Raw genomic sequence first — 14,207 nt, forward strand, 5'->3', positions numbered from 1 at the left:
CATCAGGCAATGGTGAAGATGGATATTTCAGTCTACCTGAGGCGATCGGGGTGCAGTACTTGTCGGAGTTGCGCCTGCGTATGGGCCCAACAGCGTGCGTGTGTGAGTGGGAGTGTGTGTGCAGGCTGGAGGAGCTGATGACTGAAGGCCCCTGGCGCAGTGGGGTGATGGGGGTGGCAGCCGAGGTGGGGGGGTGGGGAAGACCCTCTGGGTAGGCCTCGCTGTCCCGCTTTAAGAGAGAGCCGCTGGAAGCCAGGTTCAGCTAGAAAACGATACACACAGAATGGGCAAATTGTTTCAAAGCACAAAAAAAGAGAAAAAGATCCTTTTTATGGTCCTTTCCATGAAGACTGTTATTTAGGTTGGGCTTATAAAACTTCATAGTCTAACTTTATTGTTTATGTACTTAGTGTGTTGAACTTTTTAGTTCTGGAACGTCAAATAGGTTTTCTATTTAATTAAGGCGGACCTTATGTTTACCTTAACCCTTTGTCATCTGTCAAGGTCTGCAGCTGTTTCCAAAAAAAGATTATCTTTCTTTCTTTAAAATCATGGCAAGTAGGAGGTGAAAAGACGCCTCACCTCAGGCATTTCACCCAGAAAATTCATAATGTTTCAGCTCAGAAGCGGAATACTATTATTAAGTTCCCCTGCTATGCTGTACATAGAGGACAGAAATGCAAACACACACACCGGCAGGCTCACTTCCTTCCTGATGACTGAAAATTATACCAACCATTAATTTGACATTATTTAACCTATCATAATAGGCTGCTTTATTCAGGGGCCACTACTAATGTTAACTCACAAGAAAAGAAAGGCCTTCAACACTCCCTGTGAAAATGTGGTCCTATCATTTGTGCAGAACCACACACACTCATACACACTTGAGCGCTTGAACACACACATATACTTATACACACACTGCACTGGCTGCAATTAACCCTGAGCTTACAAAAACAAAACCACACGACAGCATGTTTTTAAGAAGGGAACACACACATGCGCTTTGCGGTGGCGAAGTCTTCACGGACCAATTCGGCCCAATTAGGCAGAGCCTTGCACAGATACACACTTGAACGCACACACACACACACACACACACACACACACACACACACACACACACACACACACACACACACACACACAGAACCACTACATCCAGTCTCTCTGGGAGAGCTGTTGTAAGGCTGCTAGTTTAGGACTAATTAAAACCACTAAGTGTGTGTGCGTGTGTGTGTTGTCTAGATGTATGCAAAATGTGTTGAATCGCCTCCTCTTTACTGTGCCCCCTCTCTGTACCATTTAAGCTGACTGGAGAGGGCGGGGCTGTTTAACAGGTACTTCATTAAAGCTGCAACCCTGCCCCATCACCACGGCAACAGTCGAACACTGTTAATTGAGGCCAAGCTTTGTTTCCATTCCTGATGCTCCTCCTCTGCCCCTCCTTCTCCAATCCCTGACCCTGAGGCTCTTCTCCAGTGGTGACAGAACACGCCTCTCCCTGATTTCCCATTAGATGAAAATGGCAGCTGATCCCCCTGCGATCAACACATCATCCAGGCAGGCGCACAAGTACGCGCGAGCACACGCGCACACACATTGCCACTCGGCTGCACCCATTTATATCCTCAAATTAAGACACTCTACCTCTAATTGACAATTAATTTCAACATCTTCATATTTTAATAAGACTCCTCGTCAATCTGAATAATGAAATATTCATTAGATACCTAATAACAACCTCGCCAACCAGTGTGGACACACACAGACGCACGCGCCATGTCAAATTTCTATCCTATGTTGTTGGCACACACTGACAATATTGTGAGAGGCTGTTTTAACTGCTCTCTCTCATAGACAGGCTGGGAAATCTTAATTCTCAAATGCAGGATTTGTTTAGAAAAATGAAAGGAAACTCTGACACAGTTTGAATGTGGGGATTTGTTGCAATCTCTAACTTTGCATGTGGAATTAAAACATTGTGAAAGCCTACTCTTCTGGGAAATTCGATGCACTGTATCATTGCAAGTTAAAGACAGAGAAAAGGAAAGTGAGGAAAGCATGGAGTGATGAAAAAAGTGTGGAAATGTGTAGCAAAGTATAAAGAAAACTAAAAAGTAGGCCTTTATGATTCATGAAAAACACATTAGCTCTCATTGGTCAATAGGGGGCGTCGATACCAAACTGAACAGTAACAGAGGAAGGTTACTGTACCCAGAAGGGTAGAAATAAAGAAAGTGAGCTATTAAAAGAAGATTGTGGGTGAATAAGAAGGAAGAGCGTTAGGTTTGGGGTCACATGTCACATGACTGGACTTTGGGTGTGTACTCACAGGTTGGTTAAAAGGCTTTGGCTCTGAGGGGCGCATATGCAGGTGGGTCATCATGGCCTGGAGTCGCTCGCTCTCTTTCGCCAGCTGAAAGACACGAGCGTGGACAGGATTACTTTGATATACATTTAATTTCACAACCCTTTCATTTATAGTGTGGTATTGGCACATCCTACAATTACAAAACCGGTCAAGCACCACGAAGAACATGAGCGTGAGCCACCTCAGCACCAGGCACCCTCTCGGACGCTCACACGAGTCTGCAGACACAACTGTCCTCATTTGATTTTGATAACCGCTGTTTAAAGGGTGATGTTACAGTCTGAGCTGAATCCTGTGTGTGTTTGTGCTGGAGTAGCAGCGTACACAAGTGTCGCCTCTAGAAAAACAAAAAAAAGGATCCACGCCAAGGCGAATGCGGCGATGTGTGTCCGAGTGCAAATATGAGAAATTTAAAACACGCTTCACGCATGTGTGTGTGTGTTCGTGTGCGTGTTCGTGCACGCGAGGGGCAGAGCGGTGGGATGCCGATAAAGTGACATGTCGAAGGAGAGAGAGACGGCTGTCCTGATGTGATGTGACACCAGCTGCCTCTCTGTCACTTTGTGTTCCCTGGTGGTGGCTTCAGGGGCTGAGCTAAACGCTGTTTACCACTACTGCCAAACACAAAAGCTAACCCTAATTCTGGACCCCCCCCACCGGACACACACAAACACACACAGGGACATGGCTGTGTTCAGTAAACCGAATGTCCCGATGCGCGCCAAAAGACTCGTCTTTGTATTTGAACTTTGTTTGGAACTTTCTCACATTCTGCGCCGTTTAAGAACAGCATTTCACTTCTCGTTATTTTGCTTCTGCCGGACCATTCAGATGTTTCAAGAGGGTTTGCGTGCATGAACCACTCTGAGAACAAGAGACTCCTTGCAGCCTGGCCCTCCACTCTCTAGCTTCTGTCTCACTCTCTCTTTTCTTTTCCTTTTTCTTTTCTCTTCCCTCCCTCCTCCCCTCCTCTCAGCCTCACTCTCTCTTGCTGGTGACCAGAGAAGCTTTATAATTGGAGCAGCAATGGCAGCTTCCCTGCTGACTGCTCCTTTTAAATTACAAGCTCCACTGCTCTCCATAAACTCTGCCCTGCCTCAGACGAGTTGCGGCCATTGACAGGCTGAAACAGTCTTCATGACTTTGTTTGTGAGCAAATGAAAATGAGGTGTTCTTGCTCACCTGTATCTCCAGCTGCTGAACCACCTGCATCTGGACTCGGCACTGAGCAGTGCTGCGATCATCTAGGGCATGCTCGTTGTTCAAGTGCCTGGAGGGGATGAGAGAGTATCAGTAATTTACTCATTTTCTGGGAAGTGATTTGATATCTGCTTGCAAATAAAAAAATTTTTTAAAAGCGCCAAGATCAAAGAGCTGCTAGTCCCCACTCAATTAAGATTTTTAAGTCAATAGGATTATTGTTGAATCAGCTCGCAGGTCCTGGATGATGAAGTAACAAAACTCGGCTCTTTTACATTTATTTAAACTGAGATCTAAGCTGCTTCAGTGCTAGAAAAATAAATCACAATCTTGGAAGTTTATTTTGTCTACTGAAGGACGCGGCAGCTGTATTTTGTGTGTGTGTGTGTGTGTGTGTGCATGTATACTTCATTGGTGCTTAGTGAACCATGATCCAAGACAACCACCTGGATATGAGCTCATGTGTTATTGCACAAAGCCTTATCTTAAGACTTTCTGTTAAACTCCTCTCCACATATTAACGCTGGTGTGCATCTGTGTGGTGTGTGTGTATGTGTGTCGGAATGGTGGCGCTATTTGTTTCCTCAAATGTGGGAGGACCTGGGACCTTCTGATCTTTCCCAGATCGCCCCTCCCTGTCTCCCTTCCACCTTCCCTTTCTCTCTCTCTCTCTCTCTCTGCACTGTCATCGCCAAGGTTATTCCCAGGTTGCTGCTGTCTGTGCATGAGACTGCGCGGTCATATATATGTCGTTGTGTGAGGGTAGTTAAGCCAGGCTGACTCATTAGATGTCCTACTGTGTTAACTTTTAATGTTCATAAAGTCACTTGCTTGTTGTGAAAGTGCGGAAAAGTGCGGAAAAGTGCGGAAAAGTGCGGAAATGCGTGTTTGCACGGCACGTACGGCATTGTGCGTGTGTGAGTCTAGCAGAAAGTAGAAAGTTGGGCAACATCAGGCGAAGACTAGAAATGAAAGAAAAACAATGATGTCATGGCGGGGCTAATCTAGGCAGATAGATGGCTCAACACAAGTGCACGATAATAATAACAAAAACATGATCTCACCCCTCTCACTCGCTCTCTCTCTCCCTCTCCGTCACTTATACTTTTGTCGACTCTCCCCTTCCCACTCCTCTTCCCCCGCAACTCCCCAAATGCCTATGATTCACACTCATTCCAACTGAATCTGCCCCCCCAAACCCTCCCCTCTCTCTATAGCTGGGCCATAAACAGTAGCGGGTTTTTTGTTTTTTTTCTCGATGTGTCCCGACAATGAGGCTCTGTTTACTCCTCTGAGTGCAGGCAGACAAGGCTTTAACCCACATTACACCCAGCTCCACCAGCCACAGCCAGAGTATTATACCAGAGGACAGGGAGGAGGAGGGAGGGAAGGTGGGCAGAGACAAGAGGAGAGAAGAAAGACTTGAAATAGTGAAGTGTCTCCTTCCTCTGTTCTTTTGCTCTACCCTTTTCCCTCCTGGGGCGATGACTAAGGCTCGCTAGAAGGGAGCGCACGGTTAGACTGATGGCACTGTGTGTCGCTGCCTCTATTTTTTCATCTTCCTCTCTCTCTCTTACATACACACACAAACACACTCTTTCACTCTCCTTCCATCTGCCCTGGGGCTACGTGAAATGAGACACCAAACAACAGCTTTCCTCTCCAAACTTTCCCAGCCTGCCTGCTAGCTTTGATCTGACTGTCCGATGCCATCACAATCACTATTCACAGTTCTGTGATGGTGTGTGTGTGTGTGTGTGTACGAATACGTATTTCATCACCCAGGCTTATTAATATCTCCACTGTCCAAATAGCTAAGAGTTTCACATAGATAATGAGTGTGAGTTTGTTTAAGGCTTCATTAGAGGCTTGTGAAGCCTTCATTATCAGCCACGGTGCCATGGGGAAGTCCACGGTGCTACGTGTGACAGGAGGTGGTAGGAGAATGTCAAGGCCGAATACTGCTTCAGCATCGCACAGTGTATCCAAACTGGTAAATAACAGAGGGAGGAGTGAAAGTTAAGTAGAAGGACGCAGAGCGAAAAGAAGTGAGAGAGGGGTTTCTTGCTCTCACAGAGACCAAAAATCATAAAAGCCTACCAAATTAAAGAATGGCTTACAGACCAATATTTTTAAAGCACATCAGTGATAATTCTACATAGCTAGACCAGTTGTCTGCCTCTACTCAAGCAACAATGTGATGTATAAAAATGCATGTGCAAACATGGAATTATGGAGATGGAGGATTCTGTTCTTCAAGGAAGACAAAGACTCAGAGAAAAACGAAGTGAATCTGTGTACCAACGTGTGTTTGTACACGTATGCATGCATGTGCCTGGAAGCTAATGTGATGTAACATATTGCAACAAATGAATTAGCCAGGAAACGCAGAAGTGAAGTGATGTGTACGATTGACATGTACATTATTAGCTTTTCTTTGTTTTGCCTCACCTTTAGTTCATACAGGTAAATCAGACATTGTGAGTTTTATTGGCTTAAATTTTAAAAAAGGGTTGTTTTGTACTGGTAGTAAAAAAAAAAAAAAAAGAAAGAAAGAAGTTTTAATGTTTGAATCAAACCTGAATTTTGGTCGAGGATTGCAGAAATATTTAACGTTCACAGTTTTACAGTTTCATTGCCATTTGAAACTGTAAATAATGCAAACTAATTACTGAACAGACTTTGATTATCTTTAACTGTGTGATTTCTTTTTAACAGAGAATTTGAACACATCTAGAAATATTACTATTATGACCTCTCCAAGGGAAATATATGCATGTCCCTATAACAAACTCTTTAACAGCTGTAAAGGGGATGGAAATGGAAAATGGACAATAACAGAAGTGGGGTCAAAACAGAACCTTTTCCACTTTGACTTTTCTTCTACTTGCACTATTAAATATATACTAGGCATGTGATGTAAGTGGCAATCATAGTACTGCTCAGATTAACAGATATGTCAATCAAATGTAGTGTAGGGTTGTCCAATTTTACGCTGTGGGCCACTAAGCACAATTTGATCTTAAATTGGCCAGACTCCACTTTCTGTCAGTGTAAAGAAGTTAAAGTAAACATTTAATCCCTGAGATACCTTAATAAAAAATAAATACTTTTAAAAGTGTTTGAAACCCCCAGTGTAGTGCAAATATCTTTATTGATTTTTCTGAGTGCTTATTTTTTCACTGGCTGGTGACTTACTTGATGAACTGTCCCATGTCCTCACACAGTGCTTCACAGCCAGGCCACTTACACTCTCCATGGCCATAGAGGGGATGGGAGCCAGTGTGCTCCTCATGACTGTGGAGAGAAAGACACACAAACAGAGACGACAGTGACATTATATATTTGTTATCCACATGAAACAGTAGATAAAGTCAAAGTAAGTGCTTAGAATATTAAGAAGAAAAGCATTAACATGTCACACTTTCACATACATACACATGCAAAAACAAAGAAAACAAAAACCGTGTAGCAGCAATAGCAGCAGCAGCATCAATAGCATCAATACAGCCATCTGAGTTTGGTTAGCAGTCATTAGTACAGTTCATGAAGCCAAGTGCAGAGACAGGAGGAATAGAACAGAGTGGGGTCAGTCACAGAAGCCAGGCAAACAGGGGAATTGGTCCAGCAACCTCACATTCTGGAGTCCATGACCTGTCTTTCTGTTCCTGGCGTGTGCTTTGCATGTGTGTGTTGGTTTTGGTGTATGTTCTAATGTTTCAGGAGCTGACACAGAGCCGGCACGGGACCAACCAGCCATGACTGATTGGTGGCGGTTGCCGTCATGTGCTGGTTGTTCTTTTGTGGTGAGCTTATGTGTGTGTTTTTTGAGTGCGTATCTCTTCATATTTATGACAGTGTGTGTATTTATATGTGTGTCTGATGATGAAAGACTAGGCCAGGTTTGGTTTGGACTCAGGGTAAAATAACTGTATCCGTGCATGTGTGTGTGGCAGGTCCAGTAGCAGATGTGGTTCAGACTTGGACCTCTGCCGGCGACTGCTGTCTCCACATATATTTACATGACTGTGTATGTGCGTGTTTGTATGAGTGTGCGCGTGTGCGCGTGCGTGCGAGTGTGTACATATGTGTGTGCGTGGACTGGAATGGGGATTCTCCCAAATCAACATCATAAGGTTGTCTAACAAAAACCATTTGTCTTGCAGATGGAAACATGTCTCTCTCCCTCTCTTTGCTTTTCACCTCTTCCTGATCATATGTGCAGGCTGAGGTTGGAGTGTATGTTGTGTGTATGTGTGTTGGCTGTGGTTGAGTCAACTCAGAAGCAGCTCAGACAGCAGACATGACAAACTGCTGGCAACCGCATTCTCCTCCACATCAGCCATGCATTAGCTTCGCAGGCTAATGCTATCCCCTTTGTGATCTTCTAAGCCAACTCTGTCGGAGTACTGCCAGCACACTGTAGCTTCAGCATGACCATGTGTGATATATTTGATTAACTAATAGAACCTCTCTTAATTAACACTTGTCCAGCCACCCTGACCCCCCTCTGAAATGAGGTCAGGAGTCAGGATCAACAATGCCACTGGTACAAGCAGTAAATCAGTGCTGAAGGACACTTCAAACCACCCACCTCTAGTGTATCTTCTTGTCTTAGACTTGCCCACTTGTGACTGTGTGTGTACGTGTGTGTACGTGCATGTGCTACTCACTGGCTGCTGGGGGGTTGACTGCCTTTGGAGTAAAGAGGGACATGGTCATCTCCGCTGTCTGCCTTGGTGAAGGAGGATATCCACTCAAACAGTCTGGCTCTTAAAGACGGAGACAAGCCCATGAGCAGCCAACACAGCCATGGGACAACACAGCCCTTACACAGTGTGTGTTAGTGCATCCCCCCAGCACATGCATCCCTGGAAATGATCACGCTCGACTGTGGAATTTATCTACGGAGTAGAATTTATCTACTTCCTGCTACTACCCCTCTCCCGAATCCACTATCGTCTTGTCTTCTTTCCTAACTTTGTGTCCGCACCATACTGACATGTAGTTTAGGCCACACTGATGTGTGATATGCTGAATGCGCATATTTTGTACCTGTTTTTTTCTGTGTGTCCAAAAGAAGGTTCAAATTTAAGAAAAAAATGACACAGTGAGAACGACTAAATAAGAGAAACCGGAAGAGAGTCACACAGAACAGACTGTGATAGCCACATTACCTGTGGCTATCAGCAGGAAGTCATACTTGTTTCCACATCACTGTACCTGTCTCTCTTTGGGGTGTGGCTCTGTCCATTGGGCAGGCTGTGCAGTGGAAGGTGAGCACTGGCAGCTTTGGGGAAGGCTGAGGTAGAATTGGAGCTGTTGGTGCTCAAGTCGAGGCCCTCGGCCTGTTTCAGGGCCTCCTCGCTGCTCGGCACCCCCGACACATCCTTCCACAGTTGCTGTAGGTCTGACGGACACATCGCTGCAGGCAAGGACACAGATTTAACTTAGCAACTGGTCCCACTCAACCCGTCCATCAACTTCAAATGTTCATGCACAAATGTGATGATAGGATATTTAAGGTAAGCTGATTCTAATAAATGGAAGAAGAAATACGGTTAACTATAAACCAGATAATTGTACCGACGTGCAGACACACACAGAGAAGCAGCGATAGCTGAAACTAATCTTAAATGATAGCAGACATAAAACACACACGTGCTACTTTAACTGTCCCTGTGTTTAAGAGCGGTTTAGAGTGGAAAACAGAACATCTTAAAAACGGACCTTTTTATTGTCCCCCCAGAAAGCCAGTATTCTTAATTAAGTAGCTAAACTTTGTTGCAACTGCTACTGTCCAGCAGCTCCACTGCTCCCGTTGCCACCACTATTTGTGTGAAATGGGTGGGTGCACACTTTGAGCTTTCGAGTCATAGCTTTGTTATTTCTGCTCCAATTTCACAGCGAGAGAGACGCCTAAAACGCCACAGCCCACTCCAGTGGATCTTGTAGCATGCACACACGCGGATACATACACACACACATCGACACAAACTCATACAGAGACTTTGCAGCAATCCAAATATTATGTCTGCTTTGTCTGCATTCTTCTGCGGTCCCGCCAAAACAAAAGTTCTCACTCTGGAAGAATGAGGTGCCGTATGCGTCGATGTCTTTGTATGGGTACGCACATATATGTATTATCGGGACAGCTCCACACAAAAAGCATGGACGTGCTCACAGAGCGAAAGTGTGAGGTAGGTGAAGACTGCTATAGAAAGCGGCTCACAGCACAATCCAGTCACAAAATCGGAATTTGAGTGGAAAATGTAGGCGATTTCTTGGCAAAAGTCTGTAGTTTATTGATGAGCGACAAGGGAAAAAAGTAAGGTTAAAAAAACAAACATGAAATGAGGTGAAAACTGCTGTTGTAAGTTCCTCCAGCTAGAGCTTAAAGATGCAAAATATTTGAGGAGATCAGAGTGCTCTTGCTAAAAGTTTCTGCCAAACGTGCATGCCCATATTTGGTCATGAGGGTTCATTTTTCTTTCACATTAATAACCGTGGACAAACACATGCTGGGGAGTTCTAAAATTAAACTGGGCGAATTCAAAATAAGTAACTGATTTGTCTGAAAGTTTCAAAAGCTGCTGAAACGGTTCCTTGCACACCCGTACTGTTTGGTCTGTCTTATTGCAGTTAAAATTTATTTAGTGCTCTTTCTTCTTCTTCTTCTTCTTTTTTTCCTTTTTGGCATGAACTTATTAGGCTTTGTCATAAGGCAGTTACGAGAGGTCTACGCAGCACCTCCATCCTACTGCGGTCAGAGAAATAAACTGAAACCAAAGCAGGACCCCTAATGCCACCACCTACACAATGAACACAACAGCCCTTTGAGGCGGGGCAATAGTGTGTGCATTTGTGTGTAAAGGTGCGAGTGTTTATGCTCGAGTGTTTGTGTGTTTGCGTGGCATGGCTGGTCAGAGGAATGCTTCTGGCTCACGCCTGGCTGAGCCGTCACAATGGACCAGCTCTTTCACACTGCAGGGAAATTCCAGTCTGATACGGAAGGAGAAAGAAAGAAAAAAGGAGATGCCAAAGCCAAATGTTTGAAACTGCCTGAAAAATTACACTTCTAACAGAAATGTAGCCCCTGTCTTTTTCATTTGCACTTAGTAAGTATCCATTGGCTTTTTCCACTCTGTGTAAACTGGCATATCTATTTGTCCTCACCTCACACAAACAAACACCCTGTCCTCTAGCACATAAAGCGCACATGTATACACACTCTTTTTGAGCAATTTGTCCAGTATTAAATTGATTTGAATTTCACTTTTGATTAGTTAAACACAGTTTCTTTGTTGTATGCGAGTGTGTGCGTGTGAGACTGCATGTGACTGTGCATGAGAGAAAAAGAGAGATCAGGGATCAGACAGCCAGAGGGAAGGAAATCGGTCTGTTTGGTCAACTCAGTCAGCGCTTTAGCAATGTTACGGCCACTTTAGAACCTCTAAAGCATTCTCCGTGAGTGAGATAGTGTGTATGTGTGTGTCGAGGGCTGCTGTGCTAAGAGCACGGAAAACAAATGGACACAGATACACACACAGGACACATATACTCAGGGCGGGCCAGTCACCAGTCAACATTTATCATTCTAAAACTCTGCTGACAAAATGAAGGGACTGTGGGAGAAGTTACACATAAGAATACACAAAAAAAAACGCGATCCAGTGGGCACAGCAATAGCAAAACGATGATGTTCTTGTATCTGGCTAATCTCAAGTACACACACATGCGTGCAAACATTCGCCCAAGCACATGCACACATTTCTCTAAGCAGGAGGGCTTAGTGCCATATTTTACCTATTACCCAAATGAGTACTTTCCACAAACCCACCAATCACGTTTCCTTTTATCTTTTATAGGCTGATTAACTTAACGGGCTTCACAGGCAGCACTGGGTACAGGCCCGCCTGTGTGTACGCCCATGTGTGTGCACACGCTTGTTAAGATGTGTTTGTGTCACCGGAGTGCTACAGAGTTACAGTTCTTTTCATGAATGTGTGTGCATGTGCATATACCTTGCTGCAGAGTCTGCATGGCGGTGGTGGGCTGCAGTGGAACCAGGCCCTGTCTCTGGAGGTTGAGGATGTGCTGCTGCTGAAGCTGCTGCATCTGGATCAGCTGCTGCTGGAAGGCCAGCTGCTTACTGCCTAACTGCTGTAAGCCACAAGATAAAAGGCAGAGGGTAAAGCAGTTAGGAAACTCAGTGCTCAGTGTAACTAAGTTGGTGAAGAAGTTTATTCATTCTTATTTTATGTTGTCTCAATTTTTTTATGATCCATATGGAAAGAAGTCACGCCAGCCAAATTGCCTTATACAATGTCATACTGTAAATGTACTGTGAGCTCTACTAGACAAAAATCTGCTTGTAAGTATAATTTACAACAAAAAAAATACAAATTTGTAAAGGTATCACTCTCAAAATGAGTTTTTAAACTATGCTGAAAAGCCAAAAATGTAGTTAAATGAGTTCATTTGGTATACATATCCTATTCCAACATTCAGGTAAGATAATAAGATATTTAAAATCACCACACAGAATAAACAAAAGCATGAAGCAAGTAACCCATAAGGGATGCCAAGCTGTGAAGGATGTAGAGAAGGGGTGAAATGTTTGAGGGGAGAGTGCAGGAGACTGCATGTCATTTAGCAATAATGTTAGTGTGTGTTATGGTGATAAATGTCCCCTTTCCTCCTCTCCCAGTTCGGTGCAGACCTATGTTGCAACCCCTGAGAGAGATGGACTTTATCTCCCACAGATAAGTAGTGGAGAAAAAATAAATAAATACAACTCCTCATTGTGTGAGAATGTATGTGTGTGAAAGTGTGTGTGAAAAAGAGTGGCAGTCTGGACCTCTTTGAACAGAAAAGAACTCACAGGAAGGGCAAACAGGTCATTTCCTTTCAGACTTGGTGTCTGGGGAGAAGCAGTGTGGTGGTGGTGTGTGGAGTCTGATGGGGGAGTATATGCATGTGTGTGTGCGTGTGGGCAGGGGAGCATAAGAGAGTAGTTACAATTACCCTTTACATTGATTACACTGATTTAAAAAAAGGAGGAAATACATCTTTCAATGAAACGGTTCAATGAAACTGTATCATATGATGTGCTGAACATCAGAGGCCCGGCTTGACAAACACCACTTGTAAGTGACGTTTAGACACAGATGGTGTCATATTTCACAAATGGCTGCTGTTCTCATGTGTTCAAATGTGTCACTTAGCATGAAAGGGAAATGATTTCATCTTTCAAATCCCTGTGTGCATGTTCAGCAAAATCCGCCACTGATTCCAATTAATTAATGTAAATACATAGTACTGCATTCTAAGGGAATAAATCTATGAAAAACAAAAAAATAACCAATCAAAAAACAAATGGAGACCTGAGAAACGTATTGATGCTAATTGTGTCTGATTTTTGTGTGTGTGCGTTTATGTCTGTTTATTTGGTAACTACAGACACAAATATAAGTAGTTCAATTATTTGTGACCACAGCTTCCTACACCTTATTTTCTGCTACACCTTCCTCACATTATAATTGTATAGTTTGTCAAAGATGGCACTCGTTTGTTGTACTGTACTGCAACTGCAGTGTAACTGTGAAACATCCAACTAAGCTTTCTCATACACAAGAGGTGTTGTAGTGCCGACAAAGCCTGTGCCATACTTTCATAGTCTGTTTCTTTGAAGCGGATTGCCAAGTTCTCATTAGTTGCAATAAATGGTTTATCAAGATCAGAGTGTCCTGACTGAACTGCCTCCTCCCTCTCTTTCGCTCTCTTTTGACCTCAGTGCCCCTCCTTTTCTACTTGTCTGTCCATTTTCTTTCTTCCAGTCCCTCCTCTGTCTCTCATTCTCTCCTGAGATATGGCTATGGTTTTTTTAAAACACACATTGTGTGTGCGTGTGTGTGCGCCTGCGTTCTGTTTACATTAGCTGTGGCTGAGTGGCCAAAGCTAGCGCAGTAACAGGCTGTCAATGTGATTTATGAGCACATCACACACTGTCTGAGCCTGCCAGTCACACTGACATGCACACACACGCACACACACACAAAAAAGGCCATTCAGTAGATGCACACTAGCACTGTGGATGGACACACACAAAGTACGCATGTCTAGTGATGGTCAGAGTCACTTCATTAAGCTGACTCCTGACCAGTCCCCAAATACTCCAGCCGGTGCAAAACACTAGCTTTACACATACGTATGTACACACTCTTTCAATGCATCATTTCCACCGTGAGGAAATTGAAAAGAGGATTGCAGAGGAGATGGAAAGGGGCAAAAAGTCAGTCAAATACACTAGTCCACAAACACTTCAAGCTTCCTTTCTCTATATATAGGCGGCTCAAATTTACAGCCTGGCTAGTTTTATATGTCCGGAAGAAATATGAACTGTTACGGCTACCTGGAAACTTCCAAACAATATGATACTCACAATGGAAAACAGTGACTGTCTCAATACTGTGCACTTATTTTACAGGACAATTGAGGGGAAAACAGTTGGCGTTTTGGTTGTGAATGATGCCTTGTAGCACCTGAAAAATACAGACTGCCGCAAGTGGCCATAAGTCACATGAGTTGTATGAATCCCTGTAGGGAGGCATAGTCCCTCAGGTGTGTG

The 14,207-nt window shown here is 43.9% G+C and overlaps 1 protein-coding gene across 4 annotated transcripts in view; it reads right to left on the minus strand.

Annotated features, from left to right (window-relative positions):
- Positions 1-14,207, minus strand: part of foxp4 (forkhead box P4) — a 91,454-nt gene that overhangs the window by 11,982 nt on the left and 65,265 nt on the right. For 3 of the 4 annotated variants that reach the window (XM_084928087.1, XM_084928083.1, XM_084928086.1), the window contains exons 6-12: positions 11,602-11,740; positions 8,801-9,002; positions 8,251-8,349; positions 6,776-6,874; positions 3,560-3,647; positions 2,339-2,422; positions 37-262 (exon numbers count right to left, since the gene is read on the minus strand). In XM_084928087.1, coding sequence (XP_084784213.1) covers positions 37-262; positions 2,339-2,422; positions 3,560-3,647; positions 6,776-6,874; positions 8,251-8,349; positions 8,801-9,002; positions 11,602-11,740 — 937 coding nt within the window. The remainder of the gene's footprint in view (positions 1-36; positions 263-2,338; positions 2,423-3,559; positions 3,648-6,775; positions 6,875-8,250; positions 8,350-8,800; positions 9,003-11,601; positions 11,741-14,207) is intronic. The other variant, XM_084928085.1, reaches the window with a different exon arrangement.

This window comes from Perissodus microlepis, chromosome 5 (assembly GCF_051167445.1).
Source record: "Perissodus microlepis isolate ML-2025 ecotype Zambia chromosome 5, ASM5116744v1, whole genome shotgun sequence".
NCBI classification, from domain to species: Eukaryota; Metazoa; Chordata; class Actinopteri; order Cichliformes; family Cichlidae; genus Perissodus; species Perissodus microlepis.